Source organism: Chiloscyllium plagiosum, chromosome 6, assembly GCF_004010195.1.
Source record: "Chiloscyllium plagiosum isolate BGI_BamShark_2017 chromosome 6, ASM401019v2, whole genome shotgun sequence".
In the NCBI taxonomy this organism is placed as follows: Eukaryota; Metazoa; Chordata; class Chondrichthyes; order Orectolobiformes; family Hemiscylliidae; genus Chiloscyllium; species Chiloscyllium plagiosum.
In genome coordinates this window covers 90,159,863-90,186,133 of record NC_057715.1, presented here as the reverse complement: position 1 = coordinate 90,186,133, position 26,271 = coordinate 90,159,863, and the positions used below count along the sequence as shown (strand labels likewise).

Below are 26,271 nucleotides of genomic sequence, written 5' to 3'. Positions count from 1 at the left end.
CAGGGTGGTCGGGCTTGTGGATCTTGGGAAGGAGGTAGGACCGGGGAGTGCGGGGTTCCCGGACTATGAGGTTGGAAGCTGTGGGTGGGAGATCTCCTGAGGTGATGAGGTTCTGTATGGTCTGGGAGATGATGGTTTGGTGATGGGGGGGCGGGGTCATGGTCGAGTGGGCAGTAGGAAGAGGTGTCCTCGAGTTGGCGTTTGGCTTCAGCGGTGTAGAGGTCAGTGCGCCAGACTACCACTGCGCTCCCTTTATCCGCTGGCTTGATGGTGAGGTTGGGATTAGAGCAGAGGGATTGGAGGGCTGCGGGGATGGAATTGGTTTCAGTGAATTTAAGGAGCACTTAGAGGCAAGACAATATTACTGGGAGAGGTCTACAGGCCCTGTAACAGTAACCACAGTGTAGAGCAAAATATACAAACTAAATATTAGGTGTTTGCAACAAAGGTCCAACGATAATCTGTGTAGAAATTGGGGGAAAAAAATCACAGTGGTGATAGCAAGCTGAATGAGGAGTTTCTAGAATGCTTTCGAGATTAGTTCTAGAACTTGTTGCTGCAGGAGTACACTATGTTATATTGGATTAGTTGTTGTGTAAGAGAATATCTGTTGTAGGAGCAGGACCACAACCTGGTTGAATTTGACATCCTGTTTGAAAGTGAGGGACTGGATCTAAGGTTCGTATTTTGAATTCGCGATCAACAATGTGACCATGAAATCAGAACTAGCTGAAAGGAACTGGGAGATGACACTCGGAAATTGGTCAATAGAAAAGGACTTAGCTGTACATCTCTATGACTCTATGACTTGCAGACATCTAAGGGCATATTTCCTAATACTCAGAATAAGTATATTCCTATCATAGTGTAAGATTCCAAGGGGAGGATCCATAGGACTGTCACGAAGGAAGCTTCAGGAGTTTGACCCAAGTGTTTTTATAAAGTCATAGAATTGTACAGCACAGAAGCAGACCCTTCAGTCCAACATGTCCATGCTGATGAGATATCCTAATCTAAGCTAGTCCCATTAGCCAACCTTAAACCCTTCGTATTCATGTACCCATCCAGATGTGTTTTAAATGTTGTAATTATATCCAACTCCACCACTTCCTCCAGCAGATCATTCAATACGTGCACCACCCTCTGTGTGAAAAGGTTGCCCCTCAGGTCCCTTTTAAATCTTTCCTCACATTAAACCTATACCCTCCAGTTTTGGATTCCCCTATCCTACGAACATGCCTTGGATATTTACTGTTCCTATGCCCCATGATTTTGTAAGTCTCTATAAGGTCAACCCCTCAGCCTCAGCTCCATGGAAAAATGTACAACCTCGGGAGAACAAGATGGATCATTGCTCAGCTTTCAGCAGGAACTGCAGGACTACTGCGCACTCTGCTTCACAGAAGTCTGGCTCAACATATTCATTTGTGACTGCGCACTTTAGGCTAATGGTTTTTCTATCCATTGTACGGACTGTATAGCATCCTCAGGTAAGACAAAAGGTGGAGGGGTTTACTTTTTAATCAACAACTTTTGGTGCAAAGACATTGCAACCCTGGGCAGCCACTGCTCCCCAAACCTTGAATTCCTCACCATCAAATGCCGCCCCTTGTATCTACCACGGGAAGTTACCGCAATTATGTTAGCTGCTGTGTACATACTGCCACAAGCAAAAGGTTGAGGAAACTCTGGATATGCTATACTCCACCACTAACACCCTGGAGGCGGAACACCCCGAGTCCCTGTTTATTGTAACTGGCAACTTCAATCAAGCCAATCTAAGGAAGGTGTTGCCCAAGTACCACCAGAACATTACTTGCCTCACCAGTGGCCTGAGCATTTTAAACCACTACTACACCACTATGAAAGATGCCTACCGCTGCATCCCCCGCCCTCATTTTGGGAACTCCGACCACAATGCCGTGTTTCTTCTACTGGCTTACAGGCAAAAGCACAAGTAGGAGACCTTCTTGCGGATGCAGGTCCAATGCTGGTCGGAGGAGGCAGAGGATCAACTCCAGTGCTGTCTGGAAACAGCTGATTGGAATATGTTCAAACAGTGTGCAGGTACCTTGGATGAGTACACCACCACCGTCACAGACTTTATCAGCAAGTGTGTGGAGGACTGCATACCAAGGAAGTCAATCGGGGTGTTCCCCAATAGGAAACCCTGGATAAATCAGGACATACAGAACCTGCTAAAAACCAGACATGAGGCCTTCAGATCAGGAGACCCACTCAAATAAAAGGAATTCAAGTATGACCTTCGCAGAGCCATTAAGACAGCCAAGGACTAAAACCAATCCAAACTAGAGGCCCACACAGACACCCAGCGACTAAGGAAAGGACTGAATGACACCACAGGTTGTAAAAAGTGACCGTGCAAGTTAACAGACGATGACACATCCCTCCCAGATTGTCTCAACGCCTTCTATGCTCGCTTTGAGCAGAATTTCGGCAGAGAGGTAACACCTATTCCGACAAGTCCTGACGAACCTATCCCAACAGTCACTGCATCAGAGGTCAGATCAGTTTTCCTTCGTGTGAATCTAAGGAAAGTGATGGGACCAGTTGGAGTAGCAGGCCGTGCATTCTGAGCGTGTGCAGATCAACTGGCACAGGTCTTCTCTGACATCTTCAACCTCTCCCTTCAGCAGGCTACTGTCACTGCCTGTTTCAAGAGGGCCAACATTATCCCTGTGCCTAAGAAGGCTCATGCAGCATGTCTCAATGACTACTGTTCAGTGGCCCTAACTTTGGTGGTCATGAAGTGCTTTGAAAGGCTGATCATGGCATTAATCAACTCCAGCCTCCCCACTACTCTTGTCCCACTCCAATTTGCTTATTGGACCAACAGATCCATGTCAGATGCCATATCACTTGCATTTCACTCCTCCCTAGAACATCTTGACACCATGAACAGCTCTGTTACAAATCCTACTCATTGACTACAGTTCAGCCTTCAACACTATTATCCCCTCGACTGATTACTAAACTTAGTGATCTCTGACTAAGCCCCATTCTCTGCCACTGGATCCTCAGTTTCCTGACTCACAGGACACAATCAGTGAAGATTGGGGGACAACAGTTCATCCTCACTAACACTCAACACTGAAGCTTCCCAGGGGTGCGTAGTCAGCCCCCTACTGTACTCACTGTATACCATGACTGCGTCGCCAAATACCAGACTAATGCCATTTACAAGTTCGCTGATGACACCACCATAGTCATGGTGGTGATTTCACCTTCAGTTGCTGTAAGCTGTAACACACAGGACTTCTATCAAACACTGTTAAACTGAAACTTTCTGCATCAAATGAATATATTGTCACTATTTTTCTTCTTATAGTACAGCATGGTGTCGACCAAGATGCCATTCTACACTAATCTAGTCTGCCTGCACATAGGCCATATCCCTCTATTCCTTGCTTGTTCATGTGTCTGTCTAATGCCTCTTATGTTGTGTTGTATTTGCTTCTAACACCTACCCAGCAGTGCGTTCCAGGCACCTACCACCTCCTTCATCGCACATCTCCTTTTAAATGTTTCTCCTCTTGCCTTAAAGCTATGTATTCAACCTAGTATTTGACATTTCCACCCTGGGAAAAAAATTCAGATTATCCACTCTATTCCATGCCTGTAATAATTTGCATACCTCTATCAAGTACCCTCAGCCTTCAACGCTCTAATGTAAACAATCCAAGTTTTATTAACAAAACAGTAATAATTAACTCGCCTTAAATGCGGACTTTAATGGGTCTTTATGTTGCTTTATTGTGATTTTTGTTATGGTGTTGCAAGGACCACCAAGGGAAACTCATTAAAGAGCGAGAAAATGTGGAGGCATTTCAGCAGAGTGACTGCATCTTGTGGGGTGTACAGGAAACCTGTCGTCTCTCTGCCTCATTTTTAAAACTGGGATAACTTGCCTCTTGTTCACTATTGTGCCTCATAGGATCCTTTCCTATGAGGTTATTGATTAATCTTGTTTCATTGCATATTAACAGGTCTAGAATAGCCTGCTACTGCTGAGCCCTAAAATGTGCTGCTGTGAGAACTTGTACAAATACACTCCATTAATTTGTAGACTATCCTTGCCAACTTGATTCATCCCAATTTCCATTTCTATTAAAGTTGCTTGTTATTATGGTGGTACCTTTCCTACATGCTCCATTTGTTACTTCATATGTTCTCTGTTCTGTAGGGTTACTGCTGCTAAGAGGCTAAGAGTCTGCACTGTAACTAAAAATAATAAAGAAATTTTTAGGAATAGGAGAAAGCAATGACAGTTGATAACTTTCCCTAATCACATTCTCTTCATCAATGTATAAAACAGCCTCACATAGATATCTGTTGCTTGCTTCAGTAACTTACTATCAAACTTAGAATTATACAACACAGATCATTTGATCCATCACACTGTGTTGGACTATTCTATTTCTAAAAAAAAGGGGTTCTTTATGACCTGACCAACATTTATTCCTGTAAACTGGTAGTTTATGTCTAAGCATGTGTTATCTGCCATATTTCCCAATATAGCCGCTGTCTTTGGATTTCAAAATTAGTGAATTGGCTATGAAGTTTTTTGAAACATCCTGAAGTGATGAAAGGCTATGTATAGATAATCACTTTTTTTTAATGAAAAAGCTTTTCGTTTACCAATTTCTACCATAAAATTCCTGGATTTTCATTGGTGCATTATTAGTCTAACTCTTTCCAATTTTTTTTCAAACTACCCTTACAAAATAGAAGATCAATCAGTGTGCATGTATTATACCAATATTGATATCAATTGAAAAGCGATGTTGCTGATCACAGCTGTGTTCAGAACAAAATGGGTGCACTTCATTCAATTATCACAATATACCAGTTAACACATATTGCAAAATTTATCAACTGTCACATCTTTTCATGGCTCAACATTTGTGCTTTGTGATGTAATAGTGAGAAGACACTCTTTGAATCTCATTTAAAAGTCAATATTTTTGGTACACAATCAATCTAAAGTACTATAATATTTTAATGCTAAAAATGCCTGGCAGTATTTTATTATCGTGAAAATATTAATTCTGGAGCTTCTCTTGAGTGGAATCTGTAAATAATTCAGTATTTTGTTCAAATGTGTCTTGATAGCTTTTTTCATTTCTTTTTGAGATTTGGTGATGTTCAAATGTGTCTTGATAGCTTTTTTCATTTCTTTTTGAGATTTGGTGATGTTCAAAATATACACTGATTTCTCTTCAAATATGCCCTGATGTTAAAAGCATCTATTGTTCTGACCTTTTGATGAGAAAATAAAATCTCAAGGCTCACAAAGTATTGCAAGTCCCTATTGTTGACTTTGTTATTGTTAGCATCCCTTTTACTTGGTCCGAAATGAAATCAATCTCAGGATTGATCTGATTCTTGTAAATATGAAACCATCCTGCAGGAGTGAAAAAATATAATGAAAAAATGTCTAACAAACTGTTTATCTGAACTTGAAGACCCTCCATATCTGTAATGTCACATTGTATATTTTATACTTGGTATTCTTGTCTTTTTGCAGCTGTTGTTAACCGCACACGTGACTGCTATTAAAATGCCAAACGTCAGTCTTGGAGAGACAGAAAAATTCTTTTTGAGTCCAAATTCTGGCAGGAAGGAGTTATTCCCAAGTATTCATGATCCTCCCACAAAAGAACTATCTGTCATTGTTCCATCTTATAATGAAGAAGAAAGGTGTAAGTTTTCTTGACAAGACCACAGTTATGTTGAGTTTAACTGGGCTTTCACTCCAATTTTCAGAAGATATAAGCTTCTGAGTTCTACAAGTTTATATTTTCCTGAAGATAGAAATAATTTGATGTCAGCTATATCAGCGGAAAGCATTCTTGTCTTTTGTGTTGAAAATTGTAGATTCAAGATCCATTCCAGAGACTTGAGCACAAAGTCTCTACTGACATTTGAATGTTAAGAAATGTTGTTCTTTGTACTTTTCTGCAAAAAAAACTCTGCTAAATAAAATTTAAAATATTTTAATGTGTGCTCCAGAACTAAAAGAACACTGGTCTTAATAGTGTCGAGCCAAGTATTCATCAAAACAACTAAGATTCCTTGTTCTGTCTTTACTGCCATGTGATTTGCTTGGTTTTGTTTGTTTTAGGTTCATTCCTAGAATGTAGACCCCAATTTGACCAGATTTACTTTAATTTCAATCTTTTAAATTGCCATATTTGAACCAATAGTGTCAGGATATCCTTTGACTCAGAAAAACATCTCAGTTCAAGCTTTTTTTTTCCCAAGTGCTTTCCTCCTCATAGTTTGGTCTCTATTTTATATCTTCTAGAACCATACTACTTGATGCCATTCAACTGGTCATGTGCTGCTTAAACAGATAATGATTTCCAGCACTTTTCTTCCTCCCTTCTGTCCCCCAAAATATTTTATTTTATTTTATTTTATTTTATTTTGTACTATCACAATATTTGAATTTACTGGGAAACTGCATTGATACTTTCCATTGGAAAGATGCTAGTATTTGGTTGCCATGTAATCAATGTAATTTAAGTTAGTGTCATATTCCACTATCTTTCGTATATCGATAATCATGTAAACAGTGGTCACCGTGTAAATGTTGCCATGTTCTCATTTTTGCTTTACTCCATTTCAGTACCTCTGATGATGGATGAGGCTTTAGAATATTTGGAACAAAGACAGGTAGTGATAATTTTATTCTTTCAGACCAACTGTTATTTGTGAATTTGAATTATAGTGCAACATGAGAGTCCACTATCTTTCTTAGTTTTGTTTTCTCTTTAGAATAGCAGAATATGTTAAATGTTACTATTTATTTTGGGAAAATATATCATTTTTAAACAATAACTTGATGAGAATTCTTTGCAGGAAATTGTGCTTTGCTGTGGAAAGTTATGAAACTTTTATCTTCAAATCCCTGTTTTGACCACAAAAAAGGTTTGCATTACTTTATGAATGTTTTACATTGTCCTTTGGAAGAACACATTTGCAAGTTATTTTTATGGAGATAGCCTAGTAAATTAGATTAGATTAGATGGAAACAGGCCCTTCGGCCCAACAAGTCCACACTGCCCCGCCGAAGCGCAACCCACCCATACCCCTACATCTACCCCTTACCTAACACTACGGGCAATTTAGCATGGCCAGTTCACCTGACCTGCACATCTTTGGACTGTGGGAGGAAACCGGAGCACCCGGAGGAAACCCAAGCAGACACTGGGAGAATGTGCAAACTCCACACAGTCAGTCGCCTGAGGCGGGAATTGAACCCGGGTCTCTGACGCTGTGAGGCAGCAGTGCTAACCACAGTGCCACTGTGCCGCCACAAATGTTGCAGTAAATTTAAAATTTTTAGCTTAATAATAAAACATCACTCTTTGTAAGATAGGATTTCTTGTATTGAGGGTAATGTATTATCATGGATTCAGGATTGGCTAACACAGAAGACCGTCAGGATTAAAGGATCTTTTCAGATTGGAAAGGCATGACTAATAGAGTGCCACAAGGATCGGTCCTGGTGTCTCAGCTATTTAGTGTCTGTACCAATGACTTGGAGGAGGATACAGAGTGCTGCTGAAACAAAAATAGATGGAAGGATGTGGTGATGAAGGAATCTGTAAGGGGATATAAATAGGTTGTGAATGGGCAAAAACATGGTAGATGGACTTCAGTGTAGAAAGGAATGAGGTCATGCACTTTGGCAGGAAGAATCAAAAAGCAGACTATTGTTTAAACACAGAGAGAGAGAGACTCCAAAAATGTACAGCACACGGAGCTGTGGAAAAAAAAAGAACCAAGGTAGAAAGAGATGGGTACCTTGGGGCAGAAACAATGGGTCTGCCTGGGCAAGCCCCTCCCCTCCCTTGTCTGCATTCTGAGGGACCATTCTCTCTGGGACAACCTGGCCCTTCACTCCCGACACCTTCCCATGCAACTGTAAAAGGTGTAGCACCTGCCAGTTACTTCCTGTCTCCTCTCAATGCAAGGCTCTAGCCACCTCTCAGACAAAACAGAGATTTACCTGCACTTCACTCAATCTAGTCTACTGTATTTGCTGCTCACGGTGCAATTCCCTTTACATTTAGGGAGATGAAATGCAGATGGGGCAATTGCTTTGTAGAACATCTATGTTCTGTCCACAAATGACCCCAAACTTCCAATTGCCTGGCACTTCAGTGCACCATTGGATTTACTGGGCAACATTTCTGTCTCAGGCCTGCTCTGGTGAGGCTGAATGCAAGCTGGAATAACAGCATTTCATTTTCCGCTTAGGGCCTAAACACCACCCTCCATTCCTTTACCTATCCCTACATCACAGGCCCTGTCATCTCAGGGGCTGCTTTCAGTGCAGCCAACCAGTTTTCACTTACTAATTCTATTATCAGCTTTCTTTTCTCCTTTTTGTACCATTATCCATCCCTATTGTCTGCATGAACTGTCTTTCTCTCCCTCTGGGTTCTACCTCCACCTATTATGTACACTCACGCTCTCCCCCTCCCCCCTCTCTACGTACCACGTTTTCCTACTGACCATCAGTTCTGAAGAAAGGTCACTGGGCCTGAAACATTAATTCTGCTTTTCCTCCACAGATGCTCCCAGACCTGCTGAGTTTCTCCAGCAATTTCTGTTTTTGTTTCAAATTTCCAGAATCTTCATTTCTTTGTATTGCATTTACCTTTTTATAGTGGTTCATTCCAGTGAATGTTTTGCTGTCACTCAGTAAGCCATCACCTTAAAGGCTTCCAACACCAATTAGAAAAAAGTCTGATGACAGCTGTTTTAAACTTGTAATCAGTTAGGTTGATCGAGGACTTGGTGAGAGGTTTGTGAGTTCGTATGGCTACTGTAAGGAACTAGACGTCTAACTAAATTCACTTTGCGTCTGAGTGCAAAGACCATAAAACATAGGAGCAGAAGCAGGCCATTCGGACCATCTGCCATTCAAATATAGCTGATATATTTCTCAATCCTGTTCTCCTGCCTTCTCCCTATAATTTTTGATTGCCTTATTAATCAAGAATGTAGCCATCTCTGTCTTAAATGCACTTAATAACTTGGCTTTCACAGCCGTCTGTGGCAATGAATTCCATGGATTCATCACTCTGTCTGAAGAAATTCCTCCTTGTCTCTGTTCTAGAGGTCTTCCCCTCATTCTGAGGCTGTGTTTTCGGGTCCTAGTCTCTCCTGTTATTGGAAACATTTTCTTCTTGTCCTCTGTATCCATGCCTCTTAGTATTCTGTAATTTTCAATGAGATTCAACCCCCCCTGACCCCACCTCCTACCTCATCCTTCTAAACTGCATTGAGCAACTTCAACATGTCATAGGAAATAGTGAGAGAAAAGTGGTAAGTGCCCTCCCAACAACTATCCTCCATTCTCTTCACTCCCCCCGCCAGAATTCCCTGTAAATGCTGACAATACCCCTCCCCGGGATCATTCATTCTTGCAAATAAAGACCACCACCCCCACCCCACACAAACTAAAGCCAGCATATTCTTCCTTAGATACATGGCCAAAATTGCTCATAATATTCTAAATCCAATTTAACCAGAGTCTTCTGCAACCTTAATCGTACATCCCTGCTTAAACCATCTCTGATGAATGACAAGTAAAATTCATGCCACCCAAGTGCCATGGAATGATTGTCTCCATCAAGCTAGAATCTAACCATTTTCCTTTGACAATAGGTAACATTACAACTTCTAAATCCTCACCATTGACATCCTTTGGGTTGCTATCAATTAATTAGAAACTTAACTAAATTAGCTGTATAAATATAGAGGATTGTGGCACCTAACTGTAAGTTCATTTCCTGAGTACAAGAATCTTACTGTAACTAAGAGGGCAAGTCAGAAGCTGGGAATTCTGCTGAGTCCACAAAACCCTTGTCAGGAATGTGATGGAAGACTTGTTTGGATGTGTGTGCTTGAATTGCACCACATCCATCACTTAAAACATTCATTCTCCTTATCACCAGTGCATAATGGCAACAGTATGTGCCATAAGCAAGATATTCTGTGGGAAATTGCCAAAATTCTTAAACACCTTCAAAACTCATTATCTGTACACTTAAGAAAACAAAAGAAGGAGATTCAGTGGACCACCAAGTTCCCTTCCAAGATGCACATCAACATGACTTGAAACCTGTAATTATTGTTGGATCGAAATCCTAGCACTGCCACGGTGGCTCAGTGGTTAGTACTGCTGCCTCACAGCACCAGGGTCCCAGGTTCAATTCCAGCCTCGGGCGACTGTCTGAGTGGAGTTAGCGTGGATTTCTGCCCGCAGTCCAAAGATGTGCAGGTCAGGTGAATTGGCCATGCTAAATTGCCCACAGTGTTATGTGCATTTTTCAGAGGGAAATGGGTCTGGGTGGGTTACTCTTTGGAGTGTCGATGTGGACTGGAAGGGCCTGTTTCCACACTATAGGAATCTAATCTAACAGGAGTATGTGTGTGTGTGTATACATACATCACAGTTAATGTTTCCTGTAAGTCTTTTTGCTTCTGCACGAACCCTGGAGGTCCATGCGACATAACCACTCTTCAGCACACATGTGCATGGAACATCCCAGCAGCTGCATGACCACACAGCTAAGAAGAAACGTTAATCACAATGGTGCATGAAGGTGGTCCACCACTATTTTCTCCAGCATGGAGTTCATGATGAGGAATAAATGTTGTGATTCCCATTGAAGCTAACATCCATGAACACATACAAAAAAGTTACTGTACTACCTTGATCAGTAAAGTGGTACTCTTTCGAATAATTCAATCAGACGTGGTTTTCCTTTTATAAATCTGTGCTGACACTGATCCATGTCTTTCCAAATGAAAACATATTTTGTCCCAGATTGCTTTCTAATAACTTATCACACCAATGTTTGGCTTGTTCACCAATAATTTTCTAATTTCATGCTTTCTCCTTTTTCAAATTGTGATATAAATTTAGCACCCATCAAGACGCTTTTTGTATCCAATGAGCTCAAAGATTTTGACCAATGCTCATGCTATTTCTGCTTTGGCTTCTTTCAGCATTTATTATACGTTATACCTGAACCAGGTGACTAACACACAAGTAAGGCATTTAAGGGTTAAATCATGTACTTTAGTTTTTAAATACACCTCCAATTCCTTTTTATATGATGCAAATATACCAGATTGTATGCTATTTTGTAATATTCAGGATATTAAGAGATACTTTAAAACTTTCTTTATAGAGGAAAGACTCCTTATTTTCCTATGAAGTGATTGTTGTAGATGATGGCAGTAGAGATGAAACAACAAAGGTAAGAAATACCAAAAGCAAATCCACAGAAGTCCTTCCAACAATTTCTGCTGTAACGTACTTAAGATTTATGCTAAATGTGTAATGGTATTTTTGTACTATCTGTTTATTTTTTAAATAAATGTTTGCAGGCCTGTGAAAGTACTTTAAAAATGGCCTATTCTGTTTCTGGCTTTGCATTATTTGTGTTGTAAGTTCATATCTTCCTGCAGATGCTCTTTTATAAATCATTGCCAGAAAGGAACCTTGTGTAAAATAATTCTTCCTATTAATTTCACCCACAATAATATTTGGCTTTTTTTAAAAGTAGTTAGATGACCCCTTCTCGATTTGATGTTTAGCTCATAGCAAATTTTTTTACGTAGGTTGTGTTCTGAACTTATTGTACAGCAAAAGTGCATTTATGCTGAAGATCGGCCAAAAGTTGGAATTCACTGAAATTAAAAACATTTATTTATAATTTGAAAATAATATGAATGTATTATGTTTTAATGCTGAAACTGCCTATAGTGACTGCGGTGCCAATGTGGGTTGTTTCATTTGTTCATTGTTAATTTGCAATTAAATGGCCATTTGTATTTTAGATATTTTGATGGAATAAATAACTGAAGGAGTTAAGAAAGATGGTGATCCATAGTTCGGAGGAAAATTGGTATATGGGGATTTGCAGAAGCACCAATTGGCAATCCTAAATTGAAATAAATCTTGTAGTCAGCCAATTTGAACATGTAAAAACTTATCTCCAGGACAAGTGGAACTTAACCCTGGACTTTTTGGCCCAGAGATAAGGACAATACCATTGTGCCACAGAGCCTGTCAATGCCTTAAATCACCCTAAGCCAGTTTGTACTTAGACTAAAATAAAAGGAGAATGCCAAAAGTGCACAACAAGGTGGGGAGTATCTATGGAGAGGGGAAGCAGAGTAAACTTTTCTAGCTTTGATTACAGGTGATCAATCTGAAGATGAACAGCTTTTAAGCAAGTACCAAGTGAGGGGGAAACAAAATTAGAAATGGACTTAAAACCATATGTCACAAAAACATCATGAGGGCATGTATTTACTCATCTCCCATTTTATTAATTTCTGTCAAAGCCAAAGTATGTTTTTAAAGAAACGTTTCACAACTCTGTCAACTTCTTTTATGTTTTGCATCGGAAGCAATCCAAAGAAGGTTTACCAAACTAAAACCTGTAATGAGTGGGTCATCTAATGAGGAAAGGTTGTTCAGACTATGCTTACACTTCTAACCCCCAGTAGAATACAAGAGGTGACTTGATTGAAACATATAAGGTTGTGAGAAAGTCTTGACAGGGTAGATATGAAGAGGTTGTTTCCTTTTATGGGACAATCTAGAATTGGGTGTTACTGTTGAAGATTTAGGACTTACCCATTTAAAACAGATGGATGAATGTTTTTCTGGAGGATATGAATCTTTGAAACTTCCTAAAAAGGTGGTGAAAGTAAGTGTTTAAATTTTTTTTATAGCACAGTTAGATTTATTCTTGAGAAGTAAGATTTTGAAAATTAGGGATAGATAAGCATATGGAATTGCAATTACAGTTGTCTTAACCTCAACTTTGGAGCAGGCTCAACAGACTGAAGAGTAGACTCGGGTTCTTTTTATGTTTAGGAAATAGGCAGTTCCCTTTTTGAAAGAGAGAATAATGTGTGATTAACTATTGAGAAAAATTTGCTGACTATTTCAGTACATGTGCATAATCTGATGAGTTGAAAGCAAGCCAATCTTTAATACATGATACTCTTTTACTTTAGAGTTTAATAATTAAAAATGAAACATTAATAATTAGAACCCAAACTCTAACATAGCAGCTGTGTGAAATAAATAACAATTATTGGAGAGACTATATAACTTGTCCTTTCTGTAAAATCATTAACAATGAATTTACATTGCTTCAAGCTGGATTAAATTTAAATTGTTTGTCAATCAAGTTCTATCCATTGTGAAATTAAGAATTGTTGTACATCATGGTGACTTTGGTTTCTATGGACAAGTCTAAATCTCTTGCAATGAAGGATTTTATTGAAGTTGATGTGAAAGTTTCGCCAGGTGGCTGGATTCTCAAATTGTTTTGTTTTGCAGGGAAGCTGAATTTTATATTAATTTTTTCTAACATACAATGCTCAAATCTATTTATTTAGGTTGCGCTGAATTATTCCAAGGCATATGGATCTGATAAAGTCCGAGTATTAACATTTGTCAAAAATCGTGGGAAAGGTGGAGCTGTTAAAATGGTAAGTTTTGGGCCAAAATTTGTTTAACCAGACCTTTTAATGACCAAAATTTAAATAGAAAGAAAACTTGTATTTATTCACTGGCTATCTCAAAGTACTTTCCAGCAAATTAATTTTGAATTGTCGTCATTATTGCAACATAAGCATGCAGATAGTATGCATTCAGCAAACTCTCTCAAACAGCACAGAAGCTTTTTCTTTTGTGGTGAAGATTTGATATTTAAGAACTAGCCAGGAAACTAGAGATCACTCACAGCTCAACGTCGAAGTAGTGCAAAGGTATACTTCTGAGACTCCTGCATGATTTCTAATTGTACATTACAGTTAATAATTCTAGTTGTATATGTTTAATACAGTGAATAGTGTAAAACCTCAAGATTGAATCTGTCTCTATACAGTTAACTTCAGTTTTCTAATTTTGTTTTGATAACTTGGATAGAAGCATAAAACTAAAGGCAGGCATTTAGTTTCTTTATTCTGATCCAAAATGCAGTTGGATTATAGCTGCTCTGTACTTTAATTCCGTTTACCCACCTTGATTCCAAATCCCTTAAATTTTTGACAGGTAAAGATATTATCAATCCATATTTGTACTATTCAGTTGACACCTAGTTGAAACTGCTTTTGGGGAGAGAGATTTTAAAATTTCTATTACTCTTTGTATGCTTCCTGAATGATGTCCCAATGGCCTGTTACAGACCAGACCGAACCCCCTCAAAATATATTAAGAAGATAGCCGAGACTCTAACTTTTTCATTTTTAAAGGTAAGTCTTAGGCATTATATTCCAGATGCAATTTGATTGGCCTAACTACTTGCTGTTAAGCAACATACCCTTTATTTTTATACTACAGTTAAAATACAGAGAAAAATTTTAAAAAGCTTTACTGTAACTATTGAAATACTTAAATAGCAGATATTTTAACTAATTAACTGTTCCAATGTAGTAACATTCCAAAATCACACTCTTGGCAAAAGCAAATTCAGTAAAATAGAATCTAACGTACAATTCTAGTAGCTGGAAGAGAACCCCCAGCTTCTAGCTGTGATAGAGAGAGGAATAAGAGCTTCCATATCCTGCTTCCTGAATGATGTCCCAATGGCCTGTTACAGACCAGACCGAACCCCCTCAAAATATATTAAGAAGATAGCCGAGACTCTAACTTCTAGCTGTGATAGAGAGAGGAATAAGAGCTTCCATATCCTGCTTCAAGACCCCAGCAACTACAACTGAAGTCTAAATCTAAAATAAAACCTGGTTCTGTGGGAACTTGACCCCATCAATTCAGGCTGCTTTTATTGTTCCCACTTTTAAAAAAAAAACCAAACCCTCTGAAGCTATTAACTTTTTATTGGCTTTGGAGCAGACTATTCAGCACCTCTGTCTCAACCTTTCTTCATAAAAACAAAACCAGGACAAAATACACCTCTTAAAGCTTGACCTGTGAGATACTATGGCTTTAATTTTAAGGCTATAGGTTCTTTTTCTGGACTTTCCAACCAGACAGAATTGTTTCTTTCTATTTATTCTCTCAAAACCTTTAATCATAATTTACTTCAGTTAGATGCCCCCTAATCTTCTATATTTAAGGGAGTGTGAATCATCTTATTAATGCCAAATTTTTGCAGAAGATTTGCTGTGTATAATGTATTAGCATGTTGCAACATTCACACCTAGCTGCCAGAGTTTTGAAATCTGAAATTGAAATCAAATAATATTTGAAAAATATGTCCCTCTTCTTATTCATATCCCTATTCTTTTTCATGTTGGTATACAATGTAGTTCATGAAAAAAAATCCTATATTATAGTGAAGGTATGTCCAGTTTGTGTTTTTATGAATATGTTTAAAAAAAAACAGGTTTTTCGCATGTTGGTATTGTAATTACAAAATGTTATAACATACCTTATTTGCATACAATTTACAGACTAATCAAAGGACGAACCCACCATAAAAGGTTCTCTATGACATTCTGGAGTTTATAATTTTATTGCTTCATTTCATGTAGTAATATAACAGAAATCACAGTACAGTTTAATTCTGTTCAGGGTGTGTTGAAATGCCGAGGGAAATACATCTTAATGGCTGATGCTGATGGAGCTACGAAGTTTGCTGATATTGAAAAAGTAGAAGCTGGTTTGAAAGATCTCCAGCCATGGCCTGTGAGTATTGTGACAAGGGCATAAAGTTTGACCTATGGAAATAGAAAATGTTTCTTGTAGCAAACTATATTATAATAATTGAAAAGCCAAATTTTAGAAACATTATTTGAACATTATTTACATTTTCCATGCATGTGTGCATTTAAATGGCATTATAATCCCAAGTGATTGTGTTTTGAGTGGCATCTTAACTGTAATTACTGGCATCGCACTCATTGTCTTCCAAACCTCCCTTAATGCCCATTGTCCAAAATTCTGAACTCTATACTTTTTATGCACTCATGATAGCATTCCAAGAAAAATGGTTCTAAAACTGTTATACAACCATTTAACTTTGTGAATTGTGACCGCCATAATTGATTCCTGCAAATTATTTAATACATCTGCTGCTTCATCTATTTTAGATAATTTAATCTGCTGCATGATTGCAGGGAAATTCATGAATGTTTATGCAGAAGCTACTTGTGACACTAATATGGCTTGAATTCAGCAACTTAAATCCTGCTCTTGTGAAACCAGCTAATTAAATTTATTTTGATCTCTCTTTAGGATAACATGGCTATCTCGTGTGGGTCTAGGGCTCATTTGGAAAAGGAAGCAATAGCCAAAGTAAGTGTAGCTGAAAAATTGTGGACTTATGCTCATGGCAAACGATTACGACAATTGTCATTAGTGAATTTCAAGAATAAATTTGAGTTCCAGAATTTCACTTGTATAGTAGAGTTCATTTTTTAGAATATTGACTATAACAAAGCCGCATTTTACGTTTAAAAACCCTTGAATATTATATGATTTATTCCTTCAAATCAAAGTTGCTTAATTTTAATTATTTGTGAATTTCAGTTGAAATTATGTAAAAACAAACTTTTGAAAAAGCTTTTACTTTGCTTGTTTCAAACCTTTCAATTATTGGTAGATGATATGAAGTTGAAGTGGGATGGACATCTTTTCTATCTTGGTACCATCTAAAGAACTTAATCGTCAAGGCAGTCTTGCCAGCCATCAGTAATGTGCCAATATGGGTGTCAACTTAGTGACTGAATAATTGAGATTTACAAACAGGTTCTTTAATGATTAAACATTGGAAGAAAAGAGTCACTTTGACATGTTTTCTACAGGATGGTTGACCAGGGAGTTTGTAAATGATGTAGGTTCAATTCCCCTTTTTATGTAGATGACACTCAAACCCAGGATCTGAGTGTGAGTCAATATGCATTTGGATTGATGGTTGGGAGTTCTCCAAATCCATTGGCTAGGAGAGCTTCTGGCAATTTCAGCTTTAATATTTCTAACAAAATTTACAACTTTGACAAATGTTCAGAACTAACAATTGTGTAAACATAATTTTTTCTGTTCTAGCGTTCCTGTTTTCGAACTCTACTCATGTATGGTTTCCATTTTTTGGTGTGGTTTCTGTGTGTAAGAGGAATAAAGGATACACAGTGTGGCTTTAAGCTTTTGACTCGAGAAGCAGCTCAAAGGACATTCTCAACATTGCACGTAGATCGCTGGTATGTTTTTTTGTGTCTTTATAAATTGGTGAATTGTACTAAGATTGAAAAATACTATTACATTTTGCATGTTGAGATTAAGTAATTTGAATGAGGAGATGGATCAAATTGGCATCACAATGTTTTATTCCACTTCCCCTTATTGCTAGATAATTGTACATTGCAAAAGAATGACTTTAATGAGTCAACTATTTAGAAAAATAAAGTGCAGAATATGATGTGATTTGATTATTGCTGGCATGCTCTCAAACACAGCTTAGTTTTTTTTAATTTCATTTATTTTTTTGAAATTGTTTTGGCACTTTTCACAACACTTCATAAATTTAACTGAATAAAATTGCTAATAACCTTGATATCTAATTGCTTCCAAGTAAATTCTACAAAATGGAAAATATCTGCATTAAAGGTGCCCTCAAATAGTTTAATTAAAGGGCTTCTTATCAAGGCACCTGGAAAGCAGCAAAAATCTGATCTTAAATCTCCAGTGCTTGAAGGGAGAAAAAGATTATTAAATAGATCATTTAAGTCTAGAATAGAAATATCATAACTCCAATATCAGTGCTTCTTAATAGGTATTTTCTGGTTGGTCAATTTAAAGTGAAATGGATCTACCTTCAAGTCTGTAAATCTTTGGAATAGATTCCACTGCTGACATGTAGAAGCTTCTAATTATTTGGCAATATCCAGCAAGTTGCGTATTAGGCTATTATGGTTATGCTAAAAAGCTTTATTTGATACTTGGACTGGGCAGTATTGGACCTTCTCTATCATTTTTAACTAGAATGGTTTTAGCATCCTCGACTTTCTTAGTGTGGTGTCAAAAATCTCCACGCTGCCTCGAGAATACAGGTTTCAATGACCTTTCATTCTTGAGAATAGTGGACATCTGAAGTGACAATTAATCCCTTAGGCAACTCTATTACCAAACAATATCGTAGGTGAGCTCAGCAATTGTCTTTTTGTCTTGACTATCTTCATAAATCCTCTCCTGTTTGAGTTATATTCAAGTAATTCACATTATTGGAAAAATTCTATCGATTAAATATTTGAAATGAAGTGATTTGTTGTATTGATGTCTGTGCTGATCACACTCTTTCAGTTTCTGACTGGACTTTTGGTACACTCTTTTCTCAGCATGCTGTTACAGTTGGATTAGATTAGATTAGATTAGATTACTTACAGTGTGGAAGTCCACACCAACAAGTCCACACCGACCCGCCGAAGCGCAACCCACCCATTCCCCTACACTTACCCCTTTTACCTAACACTACGGGCAATTTAGCTTGGCCAATTCACCTGACCTGCACATCTTTGGACTGTGGGAGGAAACCGGAGCACCCGGAGGAAACCCACGCAGACACGGGGAGAATGTGCAAACTCCACACAGTCAGTCACCTGAGGCGGGAATTGAACCCGGGTCTCTGGCGCTGTGAGGCAGCAGTGCTAACCACTGTGCCACCGTGCCGCCCATTGACTTATCCCTTTTTTGGTACTACTGTTGTATAGTCACGGTGCATGGTGGGGAAAGAGATTGAAAACAAAGTTATTCTGTGAAACTGATTATCTACAATGTATCTTTTTCTCTTCCTGAATCCTTCCGTATTGTTATTGTTTAATTTTGACAATACAGTACTTTTTGTGTACTTTACAGATAAATGAAAAAGGTTATAGCATTGGTTTATGAGCTTTGCTTTTATATGGTTGGCACTGGAGGGAGATAATTTTGAAAGTGCACACTTCAAAGATAAGCATTTTGCAATAATGTATTAAATTATTGTGGAACCCTGTTAGAAATTTCAATCAAGAATTTGGTATTTGTGTTATCTGATTCAAGCATTTACTGCAGGAAATGCAGTAAATTGGCAAGAAACTAAACTTTCTCAAGTGTGATAAATTCTGTGCATTTATTTTATAAACAGGATCAATTGTTTGTCCACCATAGCAGATGAACTGATATTTGAGAGCAGTTAGCTGTGCTGGTGATGGATGAGTTGGTATTCATTTGTCTAGCCTTTCCAGTATGTATGGCAGCCATATAAATGTCATAATATCATATAGAAGAAGTATATGATATGCATTCCATTGTCATCTTAAATTGTACTAAAGATGCACGCTTAACAATCCACACCAAATGATAAATATAACCTGTTTAGCGGTATACAAGTTTACTGCAAATCCACATTAATTGGGGGTGTACCCAGAGTATTCAGAATGAAAAGATCACTAAAATTAGGACTTAGTGAGCAAAATTTAGATATCATGGCGTGACTGCCAGTATTGTATAGTGTCTAGGATATCAGACATTGAGGAAGCAGAAAGGAAAAATATTTCATTATAGTAGTGAGATTAACTCATGAATAGCACTCTGAACTGAATTAATAGAACCTGTCTGCTGCATTTGGCAAACACTATGTTGTCCTTTTCATTCTGTTGTCTTAATTATACAGTTTTCATTGTTGTCTTCTGGTGCTTTTAAAAATATTAGCTTCTGTTCCCTTGGACTAAAGAGGGAGAAAAATCATCCACACTTTATCCATTTAGCTGTCTTGGCAAATAATTAAAAAAAAGCTAGTGAGGGAATGATGAGTATATTTTTTCCATTTTCTGTTCTAGTTCTGCAATATTAGTGAATTTAGAGTCTCAAATCACCAGAATATTGCAACAATCTCAATATCTTGAAACACAATTAGCTATTAGATTTTTAAAAATTTACTTGGTGGTAGGCATTGCTGGCTGGGTCAGTGATGGTGATGGAGAAAGTGAGGACTACAGATGCTGGAGATCAGAGTCAAGACTGTGTAGTGCTGGAAAAGCAGAGCAGGTCATGCAGCATCCAAGGAGCAGGAAAATTGATGTTTTGGGCAGGAGCCCTTCTTCTTCATCCTCTGATGACACAGTGATGGTGGTGAACAGCCTCCTTGCCCTGTTGCAGTCCATGTGCTGTAGGTATACCCATAATGTTGTTAAGAAAGAAATTCTGGAATTTCAACCCAACAGCACCAATGGTAATATATTTCCAAATTGTACTCCTATGTATCTGCTTCCTTTGTCCTTCTTAATGGAACTAGTAATGGGAAGCTGCTGTCTAAGATTTGGTGAATTTCTGCAGTGCATCTTATAGGTGGTACAGAGCTTGGTGGCAGAAGGATACGATGGTTGTACGTATGATGCCAGGCAAGTGGGGAGTATTCCATCACAATCCTGACTCATGCCTTGTGGATTGTGGTCGGTTGGTGATTCAGGCAGGGAGTTACTCACTGCAGAAATTCAAGCAGTTCACCTGCTCTTGTAGCCACTGTGTTTATATGTAAAGTCCAGTTCAGTTTCTGGTCAATGATAACCTCCAAGATGTTGACAGTAGGGAATTCAGCATCCAGAAATGATGGTTCGGCTGTCTCTTTCTGGCAGTGGTTATTGTCTAATATTTATGTGGCTAATGTTATTTGCTACTTTTCAGCCCAAGCCTGGATATTGTCGAGATCTTATTTCATTTTGAATATGAACTGCTTCAGCATCTGAGGAGTTGCAAATTATACTGAACATTGTGCAATCGTTTGTGAAGATCCTCACTTCTGACCTCCTGAATGTAATTGATGAAGTAGCTAAAGATAGTTGGGCTTAGGACACTACCCTGATGGTCTCCTGCCATGCTGACCTGGAGCTGAGATGACTGACGTCCAACAACCATGACCATTCTTTTAGAAGAATGAGGGGAGATCAACTTGAGGTATTCAAGATGATAAAAGATGTGGATAAAATAGATGTGTTGCAGATGCTTCCTCTTGTGGGGAATTTGAGGACAAGAGGTCATAGTCTTAGGAGAAGGGATTGTAAATTGAAAACAGAGTTGAGGAGAAACTACTTCTCTGAGGATTATGAATCTGTGGAATTCGCCACCCCAAAGTGCAGTGGATGCTGGGACAGTGAATAAATTTAAGGATGAGTTAGACAGGATTTTAATTGGTAATGAGTTGAAGGGGTATGGAAGGAAGGCAGAAAATGGAGGTGAGGAGCATACCAGCCATGATCGAATGGCAGAGCAGACTCGATGAGCTGAATGGCCTAATTCTGCTCCTATATCTTATGAACTTCCTTTGTGCCAGATAGGACACCAGCAGCAGAGTTTTTCCCCTGATTCCGACTGACTTACGTTTTACTAGTGTTCCTGATGCCACACTCAGTCAAATGCAAGCTTGATGTCAAGGGCAGTCACAATCACCTGACCTCTGGAATTCAGCTCTTTTGTCCATGTTTGAACCAAGGCTGTATGAAGGTTAAGAGCTGAATGGCCATGTATCAGTGAGCAGGTTATTGCTAAGCAGGTGCTGCCTGAAAGCATTATTGATGACATCGTCCATCACTTTACTGACAATTGAGAGTAGACTGATAGGTGGTAACTGGCTGGGTTGAATTTGTCCTGCTTTTTGTATATGAAACATACCTGGGCAATTTTCCACATTCATGGATAGATTCTGTGGTTGTAACTGTATCGTAGCTTGGCTAGAGGCGAGACATAGTTCTAATACAAGAAATGATACTTTGTAAGCAAATGAGAAGCATTGAGAGATCATGGCATAGTGATAGTATCATGTCTGAGAAATACAGTGGTCTAGGCTAAAGCTTCGGGGTTCCCGAGTTCAAATTCTGCCATGGCAATAGAGGAGTTTAGATTCAGTTATGAAAACAACTGGTCTCAATGTTGATAGCCATGACAACCATCATCAGTTGGGGGAAAAACATCTAGTCTTGGAGGGAAGGAGATCTGCTATCCTATCCTATCTGCTCTGATCTACATGCAACTGCAGACCCATGGCAATGTGTTTGACTCTTAAAATATCCTCTGAGCAACATTTGGGAAGCCTTCAAGAGTTTGAATAATGCTAGCATTTGATTATGAGAGACAAGTGCTTACCAAATCTACAGGAGTTTTGAGAATGTAATTAGAAGAATAGGTTGGTGAAAACTAGTGGGTTTGGTGTATTTGGCTTTTCTGAAGACGTCTGATAAGATCCCTCATTAGAAATGATTGAATAAAGTTAAAACACATGGATAGGGAGTAATGCATCAGCATGGGTTGAGAATTAGTTGACACAGGAAACAGAAAATGACCCATTTATTCCCATTCTAATACTATATCACTACTAATGAGCCGTTTAAGAGAGCCAAATCCAACATTTCCAACTTTGCTGATGACATTGAACTAGGTGGGATTGAAAGTTGTGAGGAGGAGGTAAGGAGCATTCAAGGGAATTTAAACAAGTTGAATCATGGCAGATGCAGTACAACATTACTAGAAGTGAAGTTATTCAGTATTTAAATGGTGATATATTGGACAAAGTGAATTTATAAAGGGTTCTGGATGTCTATGTGCAGCCATCGATGAAATAGGCGGGCAGGTCCAGTAAGCATTTAGGAGGACCAATGGTAAGTTGGCCTTCATTGCAAAATAATTTAAGTTCAGAAGTAGTGTTTTCTTACTGTAGGTATGCAGGCCTATGGTGAGACCAAATCTGGATTATTGCATACTTGTCCACGTCCCTCCAGGCAGTAACAAGGGTTAATAGGGTAGTTAAGAAGGGACACCTGATTTTTATCAGTTGTGGCATAGATTATACGAGCAGGGAGGTTATCTTGGAGCTGTATTAAACTTTGGTTAGGCCAGATTTGGATTATTATGTGCAGTTCTGGTCACTGCATAAAAGGAAGGGTGTGACTGCACTGGAGGGAGTGCAGAGCAATTGTTTCCTGGGTTGGAACAGTATAGGTATGAATAGAGGGTCAATAAGCTAAGGTTGTTTTCTTCAGAGTGGAGAAGACTGGGGTGGGGGTTTCTGGTTGAGGTGTAGAAGATGGTGATGGGCAAGGACAGCTTAGATAAAAGCAGCTGTTCCCTTTAGTTGAAGAGTCAGTAACAAATGGGGATGTTTTTAGGTGCAAAGCAAAAGACTAAGCGAATTGAGGAAAATGTTTTCACCCAGAGGATGTTGGGAATCCGAAAGGCAGTTGAGCTAAGGCACCTCACAACCTTGAAAGGATAGGTGGATATGTGTTTGAAGCATTCAGGCTATGGACCAAATCCTGGAAAGTGGGAGCAGTGTAGATCTAGAGTCGGTGCAGACTCCATGGGCAAAAAGGCCCTACTGTAGTGTATGAATCATAAAAACAAACCTTGCTGCCAGCTATGTTCAAAGGATGAAAGGAAAGAAGGTAAGAACAAGTTCATTCTCTTAAGAGTTTACTGTAATGGGCAGGGAAAGAAAGGAAACTGGGAACTCTTTTGTCATTATTTTAAGTCCAATATTTTTGAAATGGACCCAAACACCAGTTCAGTAAATTATTACTTTGATGTACCCACATTGAATACAAAGATTTATATAGGATATACAATGGAAATTTTGTATATTTTATCTTGCAGCTTTTCCAAATTGACAATCGCCTTATACTCTTAGATAATTCTGTCCATGATATATTATCATAGTGTTTCTTGAAATTATATGCTAAAGCCTTGCTACCAAGAAGCTGAGGTATAGTTGCATTTTTGCAGTGTAGGTTTTAATGTATAGCATTGCTGAGAGTGGCTACAACAAAGGTAAGCGATGAGAAGTTTCCCTTGTCTTGAAGATGATTTTGTAGGTTATAGTGGTATCTGTGTTAGTTACTTGAGCAGCACATAAAACCAAACCTTTTTCACAATTTAGCACTCTTGCTTGGATATGATTTATCTGTGATGAACTGATGTCAGTTTAAAGATGATATGTGTATGGTATAGTAGACCTGTGTTGCTGGACTAATGATCTGATGACATGACTTCAAATTCCACCACAACAACTGGGCTACCTAAATTCACCAAAGGAATTAAAACAAAAATAAGGAATAAAACAAAAATCAAGTTAGTATTAGTAGTTATTTCGATGAAAGTATCAGATTGCCATAAATACCAAGTGCCTTTTAGGGAGAGAAATCTGCTGCCCTTGTCTGGCCTCTATAACTCTACAACCCCACAACACAATATTGACTCTTAAGTATTCTTCAAAATGGCCTAGGAAATCACATGGTTCTATTCAAGGCAGTGGTTCTGCATCCGAGCTGAAAAATGTGTTGCTGGAAAAGCGCAGCAGGTCAGGTAGCATCCAAGGAGCAGGAGAATCGACGTTTCGGGCATAAGCCCTTCTTCAGGAATGAGGAAGGTGTGCCAAGCAGGTTATGATTCATCCCTTGTGGTTGGAGGGTTCCTAGGTGGAAGATGAGGCGCTCTTCCTCCAGATGTCGTGTTGCCATGGTCTGGCGATGGAGGAGGCCAAGGACCTGCATGTCCTTGGCGGATTGGGAGGGGGAGTTAAACTGTTCAGCCACAGGGCGGTTGGGTTGGTTGGTGCGGGTGACCCTGAGGTGTTCTCTGAAACATTCCGCAAATAGGCGGCCTGTCTTCTTGAACCAGGATTCTCGCCCACCCTCTGACGACTCCTTCTCCCACCTCCAACACACCCCATCCACTTGGACACCCCGTGCTGACCTCTTACCCGCCCTCGATCTCCTCATAGCCAACTGCTGCTGCGACATTACCCGCCTCAACCTGTCCACCCCTCTTACCCACTCCAACCTCTCACCCTCGCAATGTGCAGCCCTCCACTCCCTCTGCTACAACCCCAACCTTCCTATCAAACCGGCAGACAAGGGAGGCGCGGTGGTAGTTTGGCGCACCGATCTTTACATTGCTGAGGCTAAACGCCAGCTCGCGGACACCTCCTCCTACTGACCCCTTGACCATGACCCCACCTCCCACCACCAAACCATCATCTCCCAGACCATCCAGAACCTCATCATCCCAGGGGATCTCCCATCCACCGCCTCCAACTTCATAGTCCCACAACCCCGCACCGCCCGTTTCTACCTCCTGCCCAAAATCCACAAACCTGACTGCCCCGGCCGACCCATTGTCTCTGCCTGCTCCTGCTCCACCGAACTCCTCTCTGCATACCTCGACACGGTCCTGTCCCCCTTAGTCCAAGAACTCCCCACCTACGTTCGGGACATCACCCACGCCCTCCACCTCCATGATTTTCGCTTCCTCGGCCACCAACCCCTTATCTTTACCATGGACATCCAGTCCCTGTACACCTCCATCCCCCATCACGAAGGCCTCAAAGCTCTCCGCTTCATCCTTTCCTGCCAACCCAACCAGTACCCTTCCACTGATACCCACCTTCGACTGACTGAACTGGTCCTCACTCTGAACAACTTCTCTTTCCAATCCTCCCACTTCCTCCAAACCAAAGGAGTAGCCATGGGCACCCGCATGGGCCCCAGCTATGCCTGCCTCTTCGTCGGATATGTGGAACAGTCCATCTTCCGCAGGTACACTGGCCCCACCCCCCACCTTTTCCTCCGCTACATCAATGACTGTATCGGCGCTACCTCGTGCTCCAACAAGGAGGTTGAACAATTTTACTAACACCTTCCACCCCGACCTCAAATTTACCTGGACCATCTCAGACTCCTCCCTCCCCTTCATAGACCTCTCCATTTCTATCTCTGGTGACTGACTCAACACGGACATTTACTATAAACCGACAGACTCCCACAGCTACCTAGATTACACCTCCTCCCACCCTGCCTCCTGTAAAAACGCCATCCCATATTCCCAATTCCTTTGCCTCCGCCGCATCTGCTCCCAGAAGGACCAATTCCAGTACCGAACAACCCAGATGGCCTCCTTCAAGACCGCAATTTCCCCTCATACGTGGTTGACGATGCTGTCCACCGCATCTCCTCCACTTCCCGCTCCTCCGCCCTTGAACCCCACCCCTCCAATCACCACCAGGACGGAACCCCACTGGTCCTCACGTTCCACCCCACCAACCTCCAGATACATCGTATCATCCTTCATCATTTCCGCCACCTCCAAACAGACCCCACCACCAAGGATATATTTCCCTCCCCTCCCCTATCAGCGTTCTGGAAAGACCACCCCCTCTGCAACTCCCTCGTCAGGTCCACACCCCCCACTAACCCAACCTCCACTCCCGGCACCTTCCCCTG

At 39.8% G+C, this 26,271-nt stretch overlaps 1 protein-coding gene across 2 annotated transcripts in view; it reads left to right on the top strand.

Annotated features, from left to right (window-relative positions):
- The window catches only part of alg5 (ALG5 dolichyl-phosphate beta-glucosyltransferase), a 26,446-nt gene extending 5,595 nt beyond the window's left edge, over positions 1–20,851 (top strand). Inside the window, exons 2-9 of one of the 2 annotated variants that reach the window (XM_043692100.1) lie at positions 5,549–5,723; positions 6,653–6,699; positions 11,238–11,306; positions 13,468–13,560; positions 15,608–15,721; positions 16,271–16,330; positions 17,081–17,232; positions 20,690–20,851. In XM_043692100.1, coding sequence (XP_043548035.1) covers positions 5,582–5,723; positions 6,653–6,699; positions 11,238–11,306; positions 13,468–13,560; positions 15,608–15,721; positions 16,271–16,330; positions 17,081–17,232; positions 20,690–20,771 — 759 coding nt within the window. In that variant the 5' untranslated portion in view covers positions 5,549–5,581 and the 3' untranslated portion in view covers positions 20,772–20,851. The remainder of the gene's footprint in view (positions 1–5,548; positions 5,724–6,652; positions 6,700–11,237; positions 11,307–13,467; positions 13,561–15,607; positions 15,722–16,270; positions 16,331–17,080; positions 17,233–20,689) is intronic. The other variant, XM_043692099.1, reaches the window with a different exon arrangement.
- Positions 20,852–26,271: the final 5,420 nt, after the last annotated feature.